Source organism: Rhea pennata, chromosome 9 (genome assembly GCF_028389875.1).
Source record: "Rhea pennata isolate bPtePen1 chromosome 9, bPtePen1.pri, whole genome shotgun sequence".
Classification (NCBI taxonomy): Eukaryota; Metazoa; Chordata; class Aves; order Rheiformes; family Rheidae; genus Rhea; species Rhea pennata.
In genome coordinates this window covers 29,725,255-29,744,339 of record NC_084671.1, presented here as the reverse complement: position 1 = coordinate 29,744,339, position 19,085 = coordinate 29,725,255, and the positions used below count along the sequence as shown (strand labels likewise).

The window sequence follows — 19,085 nt, the reverse complement described above, 5'->3', positions numbered from 1 at the left end:
TTTGAGATTAGGCTCTGCAAGGCAGGGGGCAGCTGAAACAAAGAAAATAGCCCCTCCCATGGCATTTTAGCCTGCAGGGGAATTCAATGTCACAAATTGGGAATTTTCCATTTGAAGCCCCTTGCACAAACAAAAAGCTCTTTGCCTTGCTCTGGCTTCCACCTGTGATGACATTCAGTGCCAAAGCAAAAGGCTTCTTAAAAATGGGCTGATCCAGGGAGGGGGGCATTCTAGGAGCTATTGAGAAACAAGGAAGGACAAACAGTGTTAGGTCATTGCTTTTGCAAACACAGCCAGGGCTGTTTCTCTATAAAAGGGGGGAGAAAGCGGTTCCGGAGCCATCACAGACTTGGAGGGGACAGTCTGTGACCAAGGCGGCTGCACCCTCTCCTCTGCATCTGACTCCCTGGTCAAGTATGAAACTTGTCCTCTCTACTGTGCTGTCCTTCGGGATAGTGGGTAAGTGTCTGCTGAAGGCAGTTTTGGGGAATGGAAGAATCAAAAGCTATCAGGACTCTAGGCTTTACCCCATAGACCAGGGTATTTTATAGAGGAATCTGTTGAGCTGCAGCATGTGCCAAACCAGGCAGCAAAGTGAAAAGTAGAACATAAAGCTAAAGAGAATCTGCCAGACTTCTGCTTTGGCAGATGTGGCTGACGATCTCTAAACAAAGATGGTGTTTTTAACCTTAGTGATAGCAGTTTTCTCACTGCACCTGCCATGGCTCTGAAAGCAACTCAGGTCCACTGAGGCTGGACGGCAGTCTGCTGCTGTCCGCAGAGCATGGCAGAGCAGTCCCTCCAGCACGGAGAAGGGCTGCTTGCCAACCACAGGCCCTGATGCTGAAGCCAGAGGGAAGGAAGAGCTTGTGGGAGGTGTTCCACTTACATTGGTATGCTTCCTCTGCCACAGAGAGCAGAGAAAAAAGACCCTTTGGCAAGCTGCTGCTATATCAGGAGAGATATTCAGGGACTGGGAGAGAAACCAGAAAAAGACCTCTCTGCTGAGCCTGCATGTGCTGAAGGCAGTAGCAATCAAAAGGAACTTAATGAATGCTTAAATAACGAAAGACCGTTGAGGTGCACCTCTATATGCACATGCGCCTTTCTGCTCCTGCACTGCTTATCTAGAAGGTAGCGTTTGCAGTGTTCTTATGTTTCTGCTTGCTCCTGGGATGCTGCCCCTTCTTGCCACCCCCTGCCAGTGCACCCTTGGGTCTCTGAAACTTTGAGCTGTATGAAGGGAGGTATGAGCTGTAAGAGGGGAGACTTGTGTCCCACCTTGCATCAGTGGCATGTCATGCTTCCAGCTCTGTTCCACTGGCTTTTTTGACAGAGTTGGAGAGCTCCTGGACCACCTTTAATAAGTGGAGCTCTGTCCTGCTGCTGTAGCTGTACTTTGCTCAGACTCCCACGTGTTTTTATGCTCAAAGCATGCTGCTGCAGACCTAGCTCTCTTTGAAGTAGGTATTTTGCTTTTCTCTCTCTGTTCATGATTTTGTTAGGTAATGGTCAGGTAGCCATGTCAAAGATGTTGCTGCTGTCTACACCTATCAGGGCATCCCTGCCTGGAAAGTTAAAGAGGTGGAGGCTTCTCCTACAAGCAAGCAGGTGATAGTCTCTTCTGATCCCTCACAAAATGTGGTGATGGTTAATATCCTCCCATAAGAAGTGCTCTCTATGCCATTGGAGTTGTACAGTTCTCTAGCACCAAAAGTCTTTGCTGAGTATTAGCATACAATGATATGTTACCAACCATGAATAGTCCCTCCTCCTCTCCATGGAAGGAGATAAGGGGTTGTACAAAAGTTCTGTGATAGAGGCCATGGCACTTGGGCTCCCTTTCCTTTCTCAACTTCCATCAGTGCTGCTGGGCTGACAGGTGACCATGAAAGAAAGCAAAAACACCTGCACCCAGCATATCCATGCCAACAACTTCCTGAATGACAGTGCTACTGCTCCACATGAAGGTGCTCATGCTGTGTCTCTCTGTAGAGTCATGTTAATGCTGGTGGGAGTGCCCTTGGGAGGTCCCCAGTCCAGCCTCTGCCCAGAAGCAGAACCTTTGCCAGCACTATATCAGGGTGGCTGTAGCTTTGGCCAGCTAAGACTGAAAGTTTAGATTATGGCAGGAGGAAATAAAATTTCTCTCTGTGGGTAAACTTAGCATCTCCACTCAGGAGAGGGGAGATGTCCTCTGGCAGAGGTATGGTTCAAAAAGAAAACAAGAGGTAAAAATTTAAAGGTGAAAAAGAAATGGAAACTGTGCAGGTCATTCTGAAGATGCTTGAGTGATATGTGCCACCAGGGGATTGGAGAAAGCAAACTCTGCATATAACCTCTTGGTTTGTACAGTCCTGACAGGAAGGGGAACAGTTAAGGTGAAGTGTGTTGCGTGGGCCAGCTAGAATGTTAGTATGAAACTGGTCACATACTTCAACTGCAAGTTTCCATAGTTTCTGTTGTTTAGGTTGCTGAACTCCTAGTCCATAGTCAGTGTCCGTCTAAGTCTTTGCTTTGCTCTGATCTCCCAGAGCTGTTAGTCAGCAGCATTTACTGGCTACTATTGGGGAGCCCTTAGAGGAGAGAGCTGTGGGTATTGTGGAGCTGGCATGGCATCTTTGGGTGTGGGGGAGAAGGTAGGAAATAAAGAGAGACTTAAATATTTCAGATAATCTGGCTGCTAAGGACATTGTGTGTGGCAAGATGCTGAACAGAGTCTGGCTGGGTCACAGATGCTGGCCCTCTGGGGTTATTTGCAAAGAGACTGCTGCAAAGGAGAGTCTTTGATCTCCCTTTTCTGCAAACTATTCTGATTTTTAGTCAACCATTCAATTTCTATTTGACTGTGTGTGTTTGTACTTCTGCTCCTGTGGATGCTGCTATGAGCTCAGGCTGGTTGAATCATGATGCCATGGAAGATGCCCACACTGACAAAGCTATTGTGAGCACTTCCTGGGGCCAGAAATTGTTTGCCTGGATCTTCCTGATGGTGCACATGACAGGCAAGAAAGAAACTACCTTCTTGTGTGCCTCAAGACATGTGCAAGAGACCATGTCTTATCCTGCTGCTCACTTGAGGGCAATGATTGTGAGAAACCAGAATCCCAGGGATCATGTGTTCACAGAGATGCTGTTTTTCTCTACTTACTATCTTCCTCCCTCTGTAAGACCACTTCTGGTTCTTTGTACAGCTCTGTCTTTTGCTGCACCTCCCAAGACAACCATCAGATGGTGCACAATATCCTCACCAGAACAGAAGAAATGCAATGACCTAAAGGACCGCATGCAACAAGAGAGCACTGGATTGTCTTGTGTGCAGAAAACAACATATTTGGACTGTATAACGGCCATTGCGGTGAGTGGTCTGCAAAACATCTGCGCTGGGCACTGAGGATGTTTCAGCAGCCTGTTCCACTTGGAGAGTGTTGGGGTTTCCTCTGAGTCTCTGGTTGTTACCTGTGATCCACTATAGAGGAGTCACTCACAAGGATCCAAGAGAGACTGATGTTTTCCCGTATGCATGCCTACTCTTTCCTTATTGTTTGAAATCTTTTTTTGTTTAGAGAAATGAAACAGATGCCATTAGCTTGGATGGTGGTCAAATTTTTGAGGCAGGCCTTGGACCCTACAAACTAAAGCCCATTGCTGCTGAAGTCTATGAAGGAGCTCAAGGTATGTTTTCATGCAATATGTTTAAGCCAAGTAGTAGTAGCAAACTGATAGCACAGATGCCCTTCCTTTTCATACATTGTTCCCATGTTGTTTCTTATGGGTGTGTGAGATAGTGTTCCCCATTTTCAAATCCCAGAGGAAAAGAGGGGGGGGCCAATCACACCAAAAACATGAATGCTCTGCTGCTACTCACGGCCACAGAGTCACTGCAATGGAGAGTGGCTTTGCAAGATGGCACAGCCAGTGCCCCATTTCTACTGTTACCTGTGATGAAAATCACTGATCACAAAGTGATGCAGAGGCCATGGAAGGAGAGCCACAAACAGCAGTCATGATCCTCCTAAAACATGAGATAAAAACCATAAAAACTGTGCTGAATAGAGCCCAGAGATCTTTTGCTTTCAATGCCCTTGAACAATGCTGATAAACTAAGGTAGGTAGCAGAAAGAAACTGTGCATCTTCCTGCAGATAGTTCTCAAGATTAAAGAAATTAAAGAACGACAACAGCGTTATCATTACTGGTTGTGGAAGAACATCTGGTTGAGCTGACCAAGGCAGAAGGACTAGGTAATGCATGGTAAAATGAAGAGAAGCAGAAAGAAATATAAATGGAATTCAGAGCAATCCCTATCTGTTATGAGGAAGCTCCGATGCTCCATCCCTACGCATTCTCTGTACTGTCTCTCCTCTCTCCCACGCTTCTCCTGGGAGCTGAACATCACCTCATACAGTTCCACTACATAAGGCTCCCACGGTCTTTTTGAAGAACCCTCTGCCCTGGAGGTCACTCTGTTTGTATACAGTAGTCAGGATCAAAGCAACACAATGGGGTAATTCTCAGTGTAGTACTTAAGAAATACAAATATTAAATTCAAGGCTGTCTCTAGCATCCCCAAAACTCAGTCACTTTATCCATATGTAATATTGAATGGACTTGATATAATTTTAAACACTAAGTGTGGAATTTCAGTCTTGCAAAGCTTATATCTGTGCTTCAGTGGGCAATGACATTTGAAAAAAAATCTGCCAAACAAGATTTGCTAAAAGACCTGCAAGGCATCCTTACAGTGTTACCTGAATGTCTAATGCCTGTCTAGTGATGGAGTATTTTGCATGTGATAACATTTTCAGGTTACTTAACACTACAAATTGTAATGGTGCAGTATTGGTTCAATATTGGCAGTGTAACACTTCCTTAATAAAATCAGAAGTCAACAAGTGTTCAAGAGTTATTTGGTAGTATAGCACTTTATTCTCTGAAATCTAGGATTTTTAAGATTTGAAACCAGGATTTCAAGTGCTCAGAATTCCTGCCTTTTCAGTGCTTTCCTCCTTCTTGTATTGCAGGATCCACAACCAACTACTATGCTGTGGCTGTTGTGAAGAAAGGAACAGACTTCACAATAAATGACTTGAAAGGCAAGACTTCCTGCCACACAGGCCTGGGCAGGTCTGCTGGCTGGAATATTCCCATCGGAACACTAATCCGCCGGGGAGACATTCCATGGGATGGCATAGACTCAGGCTCGATTGAGCAAGGTGAGGTGGGAAAGTGTGAAATAAATGGGGTGACATTAAAATCAGTGGTGGTGGTGAAATGGGATGAGGTGAAAGTGATGTTATCTGATCTTCTACAAAGATTCGGTGGCCATACACAGAGCAGCTGAGTCATTTACATTCCTGATCTTGCTCTTCCTTCTCCTCCCCTTTGTCCATCCCAAACACACTAGGAGTTCCTTCATTTAGGACTATCTTGTCTTATCTTCAAGCAGAAAACCTCACTGTACTGCACATAGTTAAGTTTGCTAAACATTTAATGCTCTGCTCTGGCATATACCCCAGAAGGAGGAATATCAAGCCATTAAAAGAGTCAACCCTACCATTAAGAGCTGATACCCTTCCTCTAAGACACACCTTCCACCACAAACCCTTCCAGGTTGCCCTTCAGGCAAAACTGATTTTTAGAATAACTCTTGCATATTTTTCTTCCATGTTTCTCTTCTATAGAGGTAGCTAAGTTTTTCTCTGCCAGCTGCGTGCCTGGTGCCACTGAAAAAAACCTGTGCCGTCAGTGCAAGGGGGACCCTAAAACCAAATGTGCCCGTGCAGCACCTTACTCTGGATATTCTGGGGCTTTTCAGTGAGTGAAAGTTATTTTTCTCCATGGGAATAGTCTTGCCTTTACATGTACAAGTTTTCATTATACCAGGGACTGCTGTCTTGTAACTGGAGGTCCTGATGAGAGTGAATTAACAGAACAACTGGGATTCTTGGTAATGGAAGATTCAGTGGAGGCTTGGGGTTCCAGTAGACAGTTAGGAGATCAAAGAGGGAGCTGGATTGTATGATTTCACACAGACTGTTAAGAATATACAGCATTTTGCTAAGTCTAACTGGGTTTCTTATGAATTACTTCTCTGCCATTACATTTTCTTCCCTGATAGTATAACTTTCTGGGAAGATTACTGCTCTAAGGTTGCAGTTTGTGTCAAAGTAACTTGCTGAAACAGGAGATAGGGAACCACAATGTCTGTTTTGTTTAACATCTCTTCTGCTTCCTCCCATCTGCAGTTGTCTGAAAGATGGAAATGGAGAAGTAGCTTTTGTAAAACACACAACTGTTGAAGGTAGGCCTGTCAGATCACTATTTTTTTAACTTCCTAGTCCAATCTCCTGCTGCTACTCCATCTTCAAATTTAGTCCACACTGTGCCCAATTTCATTCCTCTGCATATTTTCTCCATACTTCTTCTCCATTTATCTCTAGAAATGTTTTACACACTAGATTCATTAGTTGACTAGCTCATCCTTGTTCTTGAAAAATATGACTGCGGTGCAGTGTTACTGAAATGGCCCTTCTTTGAAGAACAAAAATCTGAAAGTTACCTGTTTGATTTAAGCTCAATGACATATTTCGTGCCACATCACAGAGCCAGCTGTAATGTTTTCACTGCAATGTGAGTGAGCAATTGCATAGATATTTACCCAGTTTTCCCAGGCCCACTCAGACTTCTGGGAGAGAGTCAGTTTTGGAGGGAATTCAACCCACAGAAAGAATTCATTAACCTCTGCACCTTTCAGAGAAGGAAGGTGGGCTTTGAGCCCTGGCCTGGCACTCAGGGGACCTTCAGTGAGTTCAGTGGAGGGCCACCAAGACGGTCAGGGGAGGGGGCATTTGCCCTGTGAGGAAAGTCTTAGGGAGGTTGGTTTGTTCAGTCTGGACAAGAGATGATTTTGGGGGGACTTCATAGCAGCCTGTCAGCAACTAAAAGGAGGTTTCCAAGAAGATGGAGCAAAGATCTTTACAGAGACGTACAGAGGGAAGATGAGAAACAAGTCATAAATTGAACCAAGAGAGGTTCAGACCAGATACCAAGAGAAAAATTTTCCTCATGAGTCAAGCAGTGGGACAAGCTGCCCAGGACATCTGTGCAGTTTCCTTAGCAGAACTGGCTTAACAAACCATGTGCATGTCCTGGGCTATTAAATGTCTGTATGACATCTAGCATACTAAAATGTCTAGGCGCTACTGCCGCATAGAATCCTCTCACTGATAGTTCAATTAGAGGCAGAGATAATCTGATAATCTCTCTTTCATAGGTACACGTATTTTTCTGTATGAATTGCCTTCATATGACTATGATGGTCCATCTCTCCTAACACTCACACACTACCATTGAAAAGTGGGCATGGGGAGCTCTCAGATGAGGAGAATTTGCTATTCCTCTATGCTTCATCAGGAAAATAACTAATTATAAAGCTGCCTTAGATTGAGTTTTTGTTATTGTGGTGTTGCAACTTGTGTTTCCTCTCTTCCTCTAGAAAATGCCGCAAAGGAGAAGGATAAGTACGAGTTGCTGTGTTTGGATGGCACCCGGCAGCCTGTGGACAACTATAAAGCCTGCCACTGGGCCAGGGTCCCTGCTCATGCTGTTGTGGCTCGAGACGATAGCAAGGTTGAAGAAATCTGGACTTTTCTCTCAAAAGCACAGGTAGCATAGAGCTTTTCTTTCCTTCCCCTACCATCCCCCTCTAGTTTCAATTGGTCTTTACAGTTGTCCAAGCATTTTAATGTGGTCATTGACTGATTATTTTTTCCCTGTGACAGGAAAAATTTGGTGCTGGCACAACCAGTGACTTCCATCTCTTTGGGACGTTTGAGAAGAAGGACCCACACTTCAAAGACTTGCTTTTTAAAGACTCTGCTATAAAGTTGAAGAAAATCCCATCACTGATGGATTCCCAGCTCTATCTAGGCTTTGAGTATTACAGTGCCATTCAAAACCTCAGGAAGGGTAGGTAGGACATGGGTCATGGCCAGTAACCATGAAATGCTAATATAGTACCAAGGGAAACTGCAGTGAATCTGGTTGCTGCTGTATGAATTCAATAAGCAGTTGCCCCTGATGCTGTATTTTCCTCATGATGTCCAAGTTCTCCTGCCCCAATAACATCCTCCCTGACTTTCCCCACCTGTGTGACCCCAGTGCGCTCCTCCTTCAATCAGTGGGGTTATGCAGCATCCCCTATTTTGGACTGAGAGCATTTCTGCATGAGGAGCTGTTCTGAAAGAGCTATGGGATGTTGCTTGTTTCCCTTCACAAACTGTTTGAATGCAGTTAGTTGGCCAAGAAGTGTATGCAGAAGATATTTGTAGAAGTGATAAGCAAATATGTCTAGGAGAATGAACATGATTTTCTTAAATGTAGTCAGTATTGTGTATTCTTGGCAGTATTCTTGGCAGTATTCAATATTCTGTATTTTCTATGAAATGTATTCACTTGTGTGGTTAGTAAGGTCAAAACTGGTATGGTCAAAACTGCTATTCAAAAAAGCCATTTCTGAGATGTAAGCATACAGGACTGGAAGGAACATCCCAGGACTTCAGACCCAGTTCTGGCTATGTGAGGGAAACAGTGTCCTTTATTTCCATCTAGACTTATAAAGTATTTACCGACATCCTAGCTGGCTCTCTGAGAGTCAAATATCTTACAAACAACCTCCAAAACCCTCTTAAAAAGAATAATTTTGTGGACATCTCTGTGGTAGACTCAGCTACTACGGCATTTATGGAAGGGGATTCATGTAGAATCAAAATAGATTTTTCAAATGCTGCTTCACAGAAACATAACTGTGTTGTGTTATGTGTTTGTCCAGACTGGTCTAACTTGCGTAGCTGTCTGGGCAGTGAGGTCTAGAGAAAAGCTGGATATAGTAGAACTATCAATACAAAGTACTACCAATGCTTAGTGATTTAGTGTCTATGATGTCTTGGCTAACACAAATCTGAGCAAAAGATCACGGCAAAGTCCTTTCTAATCAGTAGGTTGAAATTGATTTTCAAGTATCCTTCAGCTTAAGAACCAGGTTCTGCTAATGAATCATCCTTACACACACCTTCTGCTCAGGCTAGTCCAGAATTCAGTAAACAAGATTCTTTTGCACTGGGTAGTGCCAGGTTTGTGTGCCTTGAGGTCTGGGTCCCACCCACCCAGAAAGTAGCCCGTTGGTAGCTTTATTGTTTAGCTGAGCTCTAGGCTTATTCCTTCGTTCTCTACTGTTTTTACAGAGCTAATGAGTTCTACCCCCAAGAGAAACAAGGTACAGTGGTGTGCAGTGGGTAAGGAGGAGAAGAGCAAATGTGACCGCTGGAGTGTGGTGAGCAATGGGGAGGTGGAGTGTGCTGTGGGAGACAACACAAAGGAGTGCATTATTAAGATTATGGTAAGGCTTTTTTCCCCTTTCTTCTCCCTGTGAGCCTTTCACCTACCCCCTTCATAGACAGCAGTGTTGCTTCTTTCAGCTTGGGAACAGATCAGGTGGGGAACATTAAAATGAAATGCTGGGGGAAAGAGGAGTTGCAAGAAACACCAACAGGCAGAAACCAACCTCATCATAGGGAAAATCCTTTTATTTAGTTTTTCAAATATTAACATATTGGAAAAATATTTTAGATATTTTTTCTTTGATATTTTCTAAATAAAAATATTTTTCTGACATAATTTAAAAATATTTTTGTAATTTTTTTGAAATTTAAAAAAGTAATTTTTGGATGTACAACAATTCTTTATTTGGAAAATGAAGTTAACTAGTAAAATATATTGTTGATGATACCAAGCTGAGAGGAGTGGCTGATACGGCTGAGGGCTGTGCTGCCGTTCAGAGAGACCTAGAGAGACTGGAGAGCTGGGCAGAGAGGAACCTCCTGAGTTTCCACAAGGGCAAGTGCAGAGTCCTGCACCTAGGGAGAAATAACCCCAGGCACCAGTACAAGCTGGGGGATGAGCTGCTGGAAAGCAGCTATGCAGAGAAGGACATGGGAGTGCTGCTGGATGACAAGTTGACGATGAGCCAGCAATGTGCCCTTGTGGCCAGGAAGGCCAATGGTCTCCTGGGGTGCATTAGGCAGAGTGTTGCCAGCAGGTCGAGGGAGGTGATCCTGCCCCTCTTCTCAGCCCTGGTGCGGCCTTATCTCGAGTACTGCCTCTAGTTCTGGGCTCCCCAGTACAACAGAAACATGGGGCTACTGGAGAGAATCCAGCATAGGGCTACGAAGATGATCGGAGGACTGGAGCATCTGCCCTCTGAGGAACAGCTGCGAACTGGGCCTCTTTAGCCTGGGGAAGAGAAGACTGAGGGGGGATCTTACAAATGTGTATAAGTACCTGAAGGGGGTGTGTGTCAAGGGGATCTCCAGAGATCCCTTCCAATCTTACTGATTCTATGATTCTATGAATATAAAAAAGAAAATGAAAAAAAATACTCCAAATTCAAATAAAATGAAATTGTTGCACTGGCCTGAAGATTTTAAAAAAATAATTAGTTCAGAAATATTTTTTAGATTGATTGGTTTAGATGCATTGTTCCTGTCATTTTCCCCAGTAAGTTTATACTGACGAACAAATGAGTTTCTGAGATCTAAGTAGGGAAATGTTTTTATGCAGTAACCACATTGTATTCTCAGCTGCAATAACTCAGTGTAGCTCTGCTGTCTTGTCTAGTTTTCTACTGGGTGAAGATACAGTTTCTAATGAACTGGCTGACAGGCTGGATCTGAAAAACCCTCTGTGAAATTCTTCAGCTGCATTTTCTCTTAGATTGAGGTTGTGCCCTGCCTATTGATCCAGCTGGCAGTGCAAAGGCTCTCACCTTGGAGGCCAAGGTCTCAGGCTACAAATACCGGTTCTTCTTGCAATTTTGTGTCTCAATCAGAGAAAGACCATTGACCTTTTAGAAGAGGAGTGGTTCCATAGTACAACTGAGGGTGCTGGTGATAGTTCGGGTAGTTGTGTCAATCCCATGGTATTTACATAGCCCAAAATGCAAACTCCAAAGGTGAGGTCAGATAAGCATTTGACAGTGAAACAGGCTAGGAGAGGCATACAATCTGATGTGCCTGGGGGTGATAACTAGTGGTGGTGGTAGTGGTTACAAACACACAGGAGTGATAATTTCCTAAGTCCCTCCTTCCCCACATCTTCTGTTCATATATTAAGGAATGGCCTTTCAGATCCTAAGACCCCTTAGCCACAAGCTTTTCTCCATCACAGCAAGTGCTTCTTTTATGATCTGATTTTTGAAAAGAGCTGGAATGGGTAAACATAGCATCATTTCATCAGTGGGTGGTTTTCGTTGCAGAAAGGTGAAGCAGATGCTATTAGCCTAGATGGAGGTTTTGTCTACACAGCTGGGGTGTGTGGCTTGGTGCCAGTGATGGGAGAAAACTATGAAGGTAAGTACAATCCAGGCTGCACCTCTAGTTGCAGGTGATCATAAATGGACTGGTGCAAAAGCATTGGTTTTCTTCCAAAATCTAGAAAGCAGCCTCAGTGCTACAGGAAAAGCACATGGTACACTAAGACAACTCTTCCCCTGCATGCCTTGCCTCCCAGCGCAGGCACTGAAACAGCCCTGGTCATGAGGGAGAACAGGAATCTAAAGTCAGGCACACCAGGCGCTCTGTCTTCATTTTAATCATAATGCCTCTTTCCTTATGCACTGGTCTCTGTATGTAGTTGTAGTAACCCAGAGGAATGGATGGAGACTATGCTTTGTTCTGATGATACTACCTTCAATAGTCACTTCTAGAATGAAGTTTCTCTGGAAATTAGTGACGAGTATTTGCCACATATTTTGTCTAAAATCTTCTTTTTCCTTTTCTCAGATGAAATTCAGTGCAGCAAAGCAGTGGAACCAGGTAATTACTGACATCAGAGGCATGGAAATAGTCCTGATTGATATAAGTGGAAAAAATACATATATGTAGCCATGGGTTGAGAATTAATGGCCAGTCGACACACAAGTAATCTAGCAAGAACCACAGTATCCAATATAGTCATTAAAAATCTTGGAAGACAAATTTATTAGTCAAACGTAAAGTCTGGATCTGCAAGCAGGTATCAAGACAAAGCATGTGGTAGTGGCAGAGATTTATGCTTTGTCCTTTGTTAAAGAAGAGATAAAAAATCAGGAGGCATGCATCACATATGTCTTGCCATAGCCTCTTATATAACCGTATACCCAAATGCCAGAATTTTGTGGGGGAAAAATGACAGGGATAATAATTTCCCAGAGCACTGTGGGAGTAGATGCATCACATCTGCAAACTGTTCTGTTGCCTATGGGTGGCAAACTATTTATAAGTACAAAGTATTCCTGTCACACTGTTCATAGATGCCCTCTGCTAAGTATAACCAGTGCTCCCCTAAGGGAGCACTGTGGGATCTTCAGATTCAGTCCTGGTTCAGCTGCCAACCTCCCAATTCATTCTCCTATCTTTCCACTGAAAGCATCTTACTTTGCTGTGGCTGTTGTGAAGAAATCTGACAAGGATATCACATGGAATAATCTGCAGGGCAAGAAATCATGCCATACAGCTGTTGGGAGAACTGCTGGCTGGAACATTCCAATGGGCTTGATTCACAACAGAACTGGGAGTTGCAATTTTGGTGAGTCAAATTTAGCATCATTAGCTAAGGATGCAGCTACTTCAGAGTTTGAGAACAAAACTTTTCCCACCCCTCTCAAAGCAAAGAAAAGAAAGCAGTGGAACCAGGTAATTATTGACAACAGAGGCATGGAAATAGTCCTGATTGGTATAAGTGGAAAAGGAAAAGTGGGAAAGGATTGATATAAGTGGAAAGGGATCCTCAAAGTTTATTGTACCTCAGTGATTCTAACTTGGAGATAAGAAATGAAGAAACAAGGCTTCAGTGAGCAAAGTTTCGGACTGCTAATGACTGTTTCACAGAAAGACATGGCACACCAACTACCCTTGGGGGCTTTTCTTTGCTTTCTGTTCAAATCTTTCACCCTCCCTTTTCAGTAGTCCAAAAGGTAATAAATAAATACAGAAAAATAAAATAGAATACATACTGGCCCTAGTATAGGGGTGCTGCTTTTTGTGGGAGGTCCACGGAGTGGAAGTAAAGAGTAATCCTGGAAGGGAGAGGAAGGGAGAGGCTGATCTCAGCTCAAGAAACATGAAGAGATTGATTTGACTCCCTGAGAACAATGGGCGAAGAGTTTGCTCTGGCTGGCTCTGGGCCTTAGAAGATTGTTCAGAAGATGAACTTTTACATCAGGCTTTCAATTTGGATGATTGTTTCTGTTTCAGTGAGAATTACGATCCAGCAAAAATAATGTGCAAATATTATGGACCAAGACAAATTAAACATATAGTTATATAGTTATTACAACAAAGTGTCTAACTTCAGGAACATACAGTGTTAATGAATAAGTAAGTTTTAGAGTTAGTCCCTACATCTTCCTCTGAAATCCTACCTGTTTTTCCCACTGTCCCTTTTGTCCCCAGATCTCTGGGGTTGCTGCTGAATAGTTTTGCCTCTTCCTAAAGGCTGAGGAGGTTTGAATTGGCTCAGTTTGAGCTGGAAATGTTTTGCAGAAAATACGTTCTTCTTTTAATCTCAAGACAGTGACTAGTACAATGGAGCCTGAATGACTATATCATGAATAACAAGACACATACAAGCGACAAAAGCTTGCTTCAGGTTTCATAGTGAAAACATAATGCACGTAATTTGCTGTCCACTGACAAACATGCTGCTTTTTACGGCCTGTTTCCAGCTCCCAGGGATTACTAATATGAATTCAGCACAAGAAAATATTAAAAGAACACCCAAATTTTCAGTGTATGAAAATGCCTTTTCAGGCTTTTTAAAAATGCTTCTATTTTGAGTTCATGCAATCTAAATTATTGAAAACACTCATACAGCTTCATAGTGTGATGTTTGAAGTTCACTGAGGCTCAGAGAAAACCAAATGTTCTTCAGGTAAAAAGAAGTGCAGTGAATTTTTCATAATTTTCCCTTCAGATGAATACTTCAGTGAGGGCTGTGCTCCTGGGTCTCCTCCTGGCTCCCGACTTTGCAAACTATGCCAGGGATCAGGTGGGATCCCACCAGAGAAGTGTGTTGCCAGCAGCCTTGAGAGATACTATGGATATGCGGGAGCTTTCCGGTAGGTGGAGAAAATATTCAGGCCGCTCTTGAGTACTCTGGAGCTGATCAGAGAGGTTATGGGTAGATCACACAGGATCCCATGTCAATGCTAGTTTGCTGACCTTTTCTTTTTGTCTGTTACATGAAGGTCTGTGACATTACTTACATAATCTTTTTCTTTATGCAGCTATCTTCCCCCTTCCCCTCACCTTTTCCTCAGTGCAGTTGCAAAATGATTTAAAATGTTCCTGGATAATTAACTTCCTGATTCCACCAGGCTGACTAGGAGACACCAGCACTTTGCCCTGACCTCCTACGGTGATGGTATTGCTATGTGTTAACGAGAAAGAAGGAGAGTTGACAGAGGGAGACCCTCAAAAAATGCATCCACTAGATGCTCCATGTTAAAAATGCTGCTCATTTTAGTTAAAATGAACTCTTCTGTAAGATTTAAAGAAGGAAGTGAAGGGAGGTCAGCCAGAAGCCAACCCCAATTCCATTTCCTGCGTATCCTTCTTGTAACAACTCAAGTCTATGTAATTCATTCTGGGCATGTACTTAAAAGGAGAATGAATCTTGTCTCATTTACATCTAGTAGCAGAGATCCCTGCTGTATGGCAATGCTTCAGGGTTTGTAGTCATTTTGGTGCAAGTTAAGAGTTTTTACAAGGCTATTAAAATGTACAGACAGGCATGAGCACTGGGGAAAGTAAAGTGAATTCTGAAACTGGCCAAATGGTCAATAAACTAGCCAAACTGGCAATAAAATAAATTAGCTACTTATGATGTGAACAAGATGAATGTTTTTTCCAGAGTGTGGCTTATATTTACCTGTTAAATTAAAGTGTCAATAGGGCATGCTAGAACAGATGCATGGGCAATGTTCAAAGACTGTGCTTCAGATAGCCTTAAAATAAGATTAATTTTAAAAAATAAGACATAGGCTAAGAATCCAATCTGAAGGAAGACATTCAAGCAGCTACAACATTTGACTTTCTTTGTACTTTGCAGATGCCTAGTCGAGCAGGGGGATGTGGCCTTTATTAAGCATTCAATTGTCGAGGAAAACACTAATGGTACGTGGTAATTCTGCCAGAGGGGAGAATCTGGAAGTAAATGCAAGTCCTGGTAGACAGCAAACCCAGGAACAGAGATGAGCACTTTGCTTTGCTGGTGTGAATGTCCCCCGAGTTCTCTACGCTGCTTGTGAAGGATGCGGACTTGGCAGGACTGCCTTCCTCTAGCTCTGTTATTTTTGTTCCCATCACTTAAGATAAAAGCAATTTTTATCTGCTTGTTCTGATGATCTTAGCCCTCACCCAGGAGTAGCCAAATGCAACCATCAGCACATGCTGTCTGCCCAGACTGTCTGTTCCCATACATTTCTGCAGGGCCCCCACTGACCATCATTTCATTTCTGCTGCACAAGAATTCAGGTGGAGTTAACGACAGACTCCTGTCTTGACACCTCTGTGCAGCCCTCTAGCTCCCTGCACTACCCATTTGTCTGAAACTTGAAAGTTCAGTTTACTTTTCTAAAAGCAGTGGCTGAAGTTTTCAAAACAGTACGAAAAATGAAAACATGCTTTTTAATACACTGAATATTAAGGAAGGAGATATAAATGAATCTTGCAGCCTGCTCTGAGAGTCCGATTTGTCCCATTGACTTTTTCTGAATTTTACTTAAAGCTCTTCTGTACATGTATCCAAGTGTCAATGCATATATATGCAATGAAAAATGCCTTATTAGGTGTTGTAAGGCTGATATGCTTCTGCTATGGAAGATGTCTGAATCTCCAAACCAATTCTCTTTGAAGGCAAAAATAAAGAAGAGTGGGCCAAAAATTTGAAAATGGACCAATTTGAGCTGCTGTGCCCTGATGGGCGACGGGCAAATATCATGGATTACAGTTCCTGCCACCTGGCAAAAGTTCCTACCCATGCTGTGATCTCACGTCCTGAGAAAACAAGTAAAATCCGTGAGCTGCTGGAGAGACAAGAGGTTAGTACTGACTGTAGAAGAAATGTTCTGGGTTTGTTTTTGCACTGCGTTTGCATTTTTACAGCAATGATGCTCTGAGCGTGAATCAGTGGAACAGCAAAAGATTTTGATTATCGATACAAGATAACAGCTCTGCACTTCCCTATCCCTTAGCTACCTCCTCCTTCCATCCTTTCAGATCTATTCTTTCTCCTTTGCCACCTTAGCAAATACCCATAGGTAAAACCTGGATCCTGGTGAGTGCTGTTGCCACACTATAAATGGGTAACATAAGATTATCACAGTTGCCACCTCCTTCTGTGGCCATGTCTTTAAAAAGAGGCAGTCTGCTCCTACAGGTGTGTTTAGGAAACCTCTCTGGGATGCCTGGTCTCTGACCCACCTGCGTTTAGGCATGAGATAGGCATGGAGTTGTGCAGCCTCCTTGCACATACACAGTATGTCATCTGCTGGTGTAAATGTAACCAGATTAAAACAGTTCTCTGGCTTTACACTGAAAATACTGAGATGAGCTCCACCATCAGGGGTGCTAGGTGGCACTTTGGAAGTCAGCTCCTTTTGCTTTCAGCTCTTGGCTGGCAGCAACTGCAGATTAGCTTCGCATGCACAGTGTTAAAACAGGAAATCTTGTTGTTTTGGCAGTTGGGCCACAACTGCACTTACCACTGAGAGTTGAGTCAATTAACTGCATGAACAGAAGATTAAATTCTAAATCTTTGGAGCTTGACTAAGGGGCTTTCCAGGATAAGGAGTTCTTCATACTGAAGAACTAAGAACTAGACTTGTATCAGGCTAATTCTTGCTTTCTTTCTAGTTTTTATGCACACTTACTTTCATGCCTTTATTTCAGAAATTATTTGGAGAAAAAGGAACTGAAAAAGAGAGGTTCATGATGTTTAAGTCTCGGACCAAGGATCTTCTGTTTAAAGACTTGACCAAGTGTCTGGTTAAACTCCGTGAAGGAATAACGTACAGGGAATTCCTGGGAGATGAATACTATTCCTCAGTTGCTAGTCTCAATACTTGCAATCCATCAGGTAACTTTAAAATCCTCAGGAAAAAGTCAATGAAATGCAGTTCCTAGCCTCACAGTTGTGGACAGTTATTTCTATTTCTGTCCATTTAATTTTTTAAAGAAAAATGAAGATAATTCATGAAGATGCCTACTTTCCCAATTATTTGAATGAACTGAAAACTGACTCAAAATTTGTTGCTCTGGCAACAATATGAATCAAAGATTTCTTATTTATCTTTAGAAAATGTGCAGTTTAAGAAACAGTTAAAGAATCCATCCTGTCCCATCAGTGCATGTTCAGACTGATCTACGGTTAATATACTTTAATGTTAGAAAGTGATAACTCATATTACACACCCATTTGTTTATTGGCTTTCCACGTAAGCCCTTCTGTGCTAACTGAATAATAGTGATTTTTAGTTACTTGAACCAGTGTTACAGTTCCCTGAGTCATCTAGTCTGCTAGACATCAATTTATGGGAACTGTTTTGGGGAGAACTCTGGAAATTAAACATACATCTGCAAGCTCACCATCCAAATACTCCTGCAGTGTCTCCTATAGGGCTTCTTCTTGGCTAATGTACAACAGGAACAGGTAGTAATTCCAGACCTTGATCTACTCCAGTCAGTCAAATGAGCTGGGACTGGGAAAGTCTTTTTTGTGGTACACTGGCTATGTTTTCCGTGCTCTGAAGTCGTTCCCACGATTGTGTGTGTTCTGGCGGGATAGGAGTGGTTATGTGTTTCCTGTTCAAATGAGTGGCAGGTAGGGTTGTTCAGAAGTTCATTCTTGTTCTTTCCCTTTTCAGATCTCCTCCAGATGTGCACCTTCCTTGAGGACTAGTAGTGGGAAGTGAGGAACCCTTGTCAAAAGGGGAGGAAACTTTGAGCCAATACTCTTCCTTGCGTCCTCAACACCGAACACCTACTCACAGAGAGCCTTCTGCCTTTGCTGCTTTCTTTACCCTTCCACATTCTGAAAGTGGCTGTTCAAAACTTCAGTTCTCTGCTGCCATCATAGCAAAAAATAAAATCTTAAAGTCTAAATGGGATTCTTGAGATTTTTCAAACCATTAATGAAGCCCATTCCTTCCCCAGTACCTCTTGCTGTAGTCCAGTGCCAGATACCACTTTGGCTGTTGCCATTTTTTCAAAGTAAAATAGTTAAATATATCCTAGATCCTAATTATCAGTGCACATGTGGTCATGAGAGGGAAAGTGTGAACATAAACCCCTCCATATTGTATCTCAGCTGGCTGGGTCTGAATAATGCAGACAGCACAACTATTTCTATCAGGCAGTGCTCCTAAAATACAGAATATTTGACTTGGATATTCCAGGCTCAGACTTCTTATTATTTTGGTAGTCCACGCTTATGTGCTGCTGATCTGAAATTAAACAAGTAGGTGGGTAGCCTGACTCTGATCCATGATGAAAATAAAAAGGCAAGACTAAAAAGGGCCTACTGAGGTTCTGTGCTTCAGAGGAAGGGAGTCTGCAACAAGCCATCAGGTCCCACCCCTAAGGTGAAAGCAGGCATGACAGAGGTGATGACTGCAGTGAAATGCTATCGACTTCAGATTTTCAGGGAGTATTTTGATGGACTTGCAGTTATAACTTCTGAATGGCATATGGTATGTGATGTGAAAAGTTTACTAGCCCGACTGAAGATTAGTTTAGAAGAGAGAAATGTAGGGAAGCAATGGAATTTGGTTTGTTTACACAGGATCAAGTATATTGGAAAGGTGGCTTGTTTAACCTGCTTTTAAAGACTAGCAAAGAAAGAGATTATGCAGTATCCTCTGAACGGTTTTGTGTATTTATAGCACTTTTGTCCTTTTTAAATGTTCCCTGCTAATCAAAACTCACCTTAGACCTTAAACTTTCTGAATCTGTATCCCATATTTATGCTAGCTGCACTACTTTTTTCATG

At 42.8% G+C, this 19,085-nt stretch overlaps 1 protein-coding gene across 1 annotated transcript in view; it reads left to right on the top strand.

Annotated features, from left to right (window-relative positions):
- The first annotated feature begins 292 nt into the window (after positions 1–292).
- Positions 293–19,085, top strand: part of LOC134144304 (ovotransferrin-like) — a 30,638-nt gene continuing 11,845 nt past the window's right edge. Inside the window, exons 1-17 of the mRNA XM_062583103.1 lie at positions 293–459; positions 3,195–3,358; positions 3,567–3,675; positions 5,024–5,215; positions 5,684–5,816; positions 6,248–6,303; positions 7,498–7,667; positions 7,784–7,970; positions 9,245–9,399; positions 11,314–11,407; positions 11,840–11,872; positions 12,465–12,623; positions 14,010–14,154; positions 15,147–15,211; positions 15,953–16,137; positions 16,988–17,174; positions 17,962–17,995. Of these exons, the coding sequence (XP_062439087.1) occupies positions 417–459; positions 3,195–3,358; positions 3,567–3,675; positions 5,024–5,215; positions 5,684–5,816; positions 6,248–6,303; positions 7,498–7,667; positions 7,784–7,970; positions 9,245–9,399; positions 11,314–11,407; positions 11,840–11,872; positions 12,465–12,623; positions 14,010–14,154; positions 15,147–15,211; positions 15,953–16,137; positions 16,988–17,174; positions 17,962–17,995 (2,111 nt within the window). The 5' untranslated portion in view covers positions 293–416. The remainder of the gene's footprint in view (positions 460–3,194; positions 3,359–3,566; positions 3,676–5,023; positions 5,216–5,683; positions 5,817–6,247; positions 6,304–7,497; positions 7,668–7,783; positions 7,971–9,244; positions 9,400–11,313; positions 11,408–11,839; positions 11,873–12,464; positions 12,624–14,009; positions 14,155–15,146; positions 15,212–15,952; positions 16,138–16,987; positions 17,175–17,961; positions 17,996–19,085) is intronic.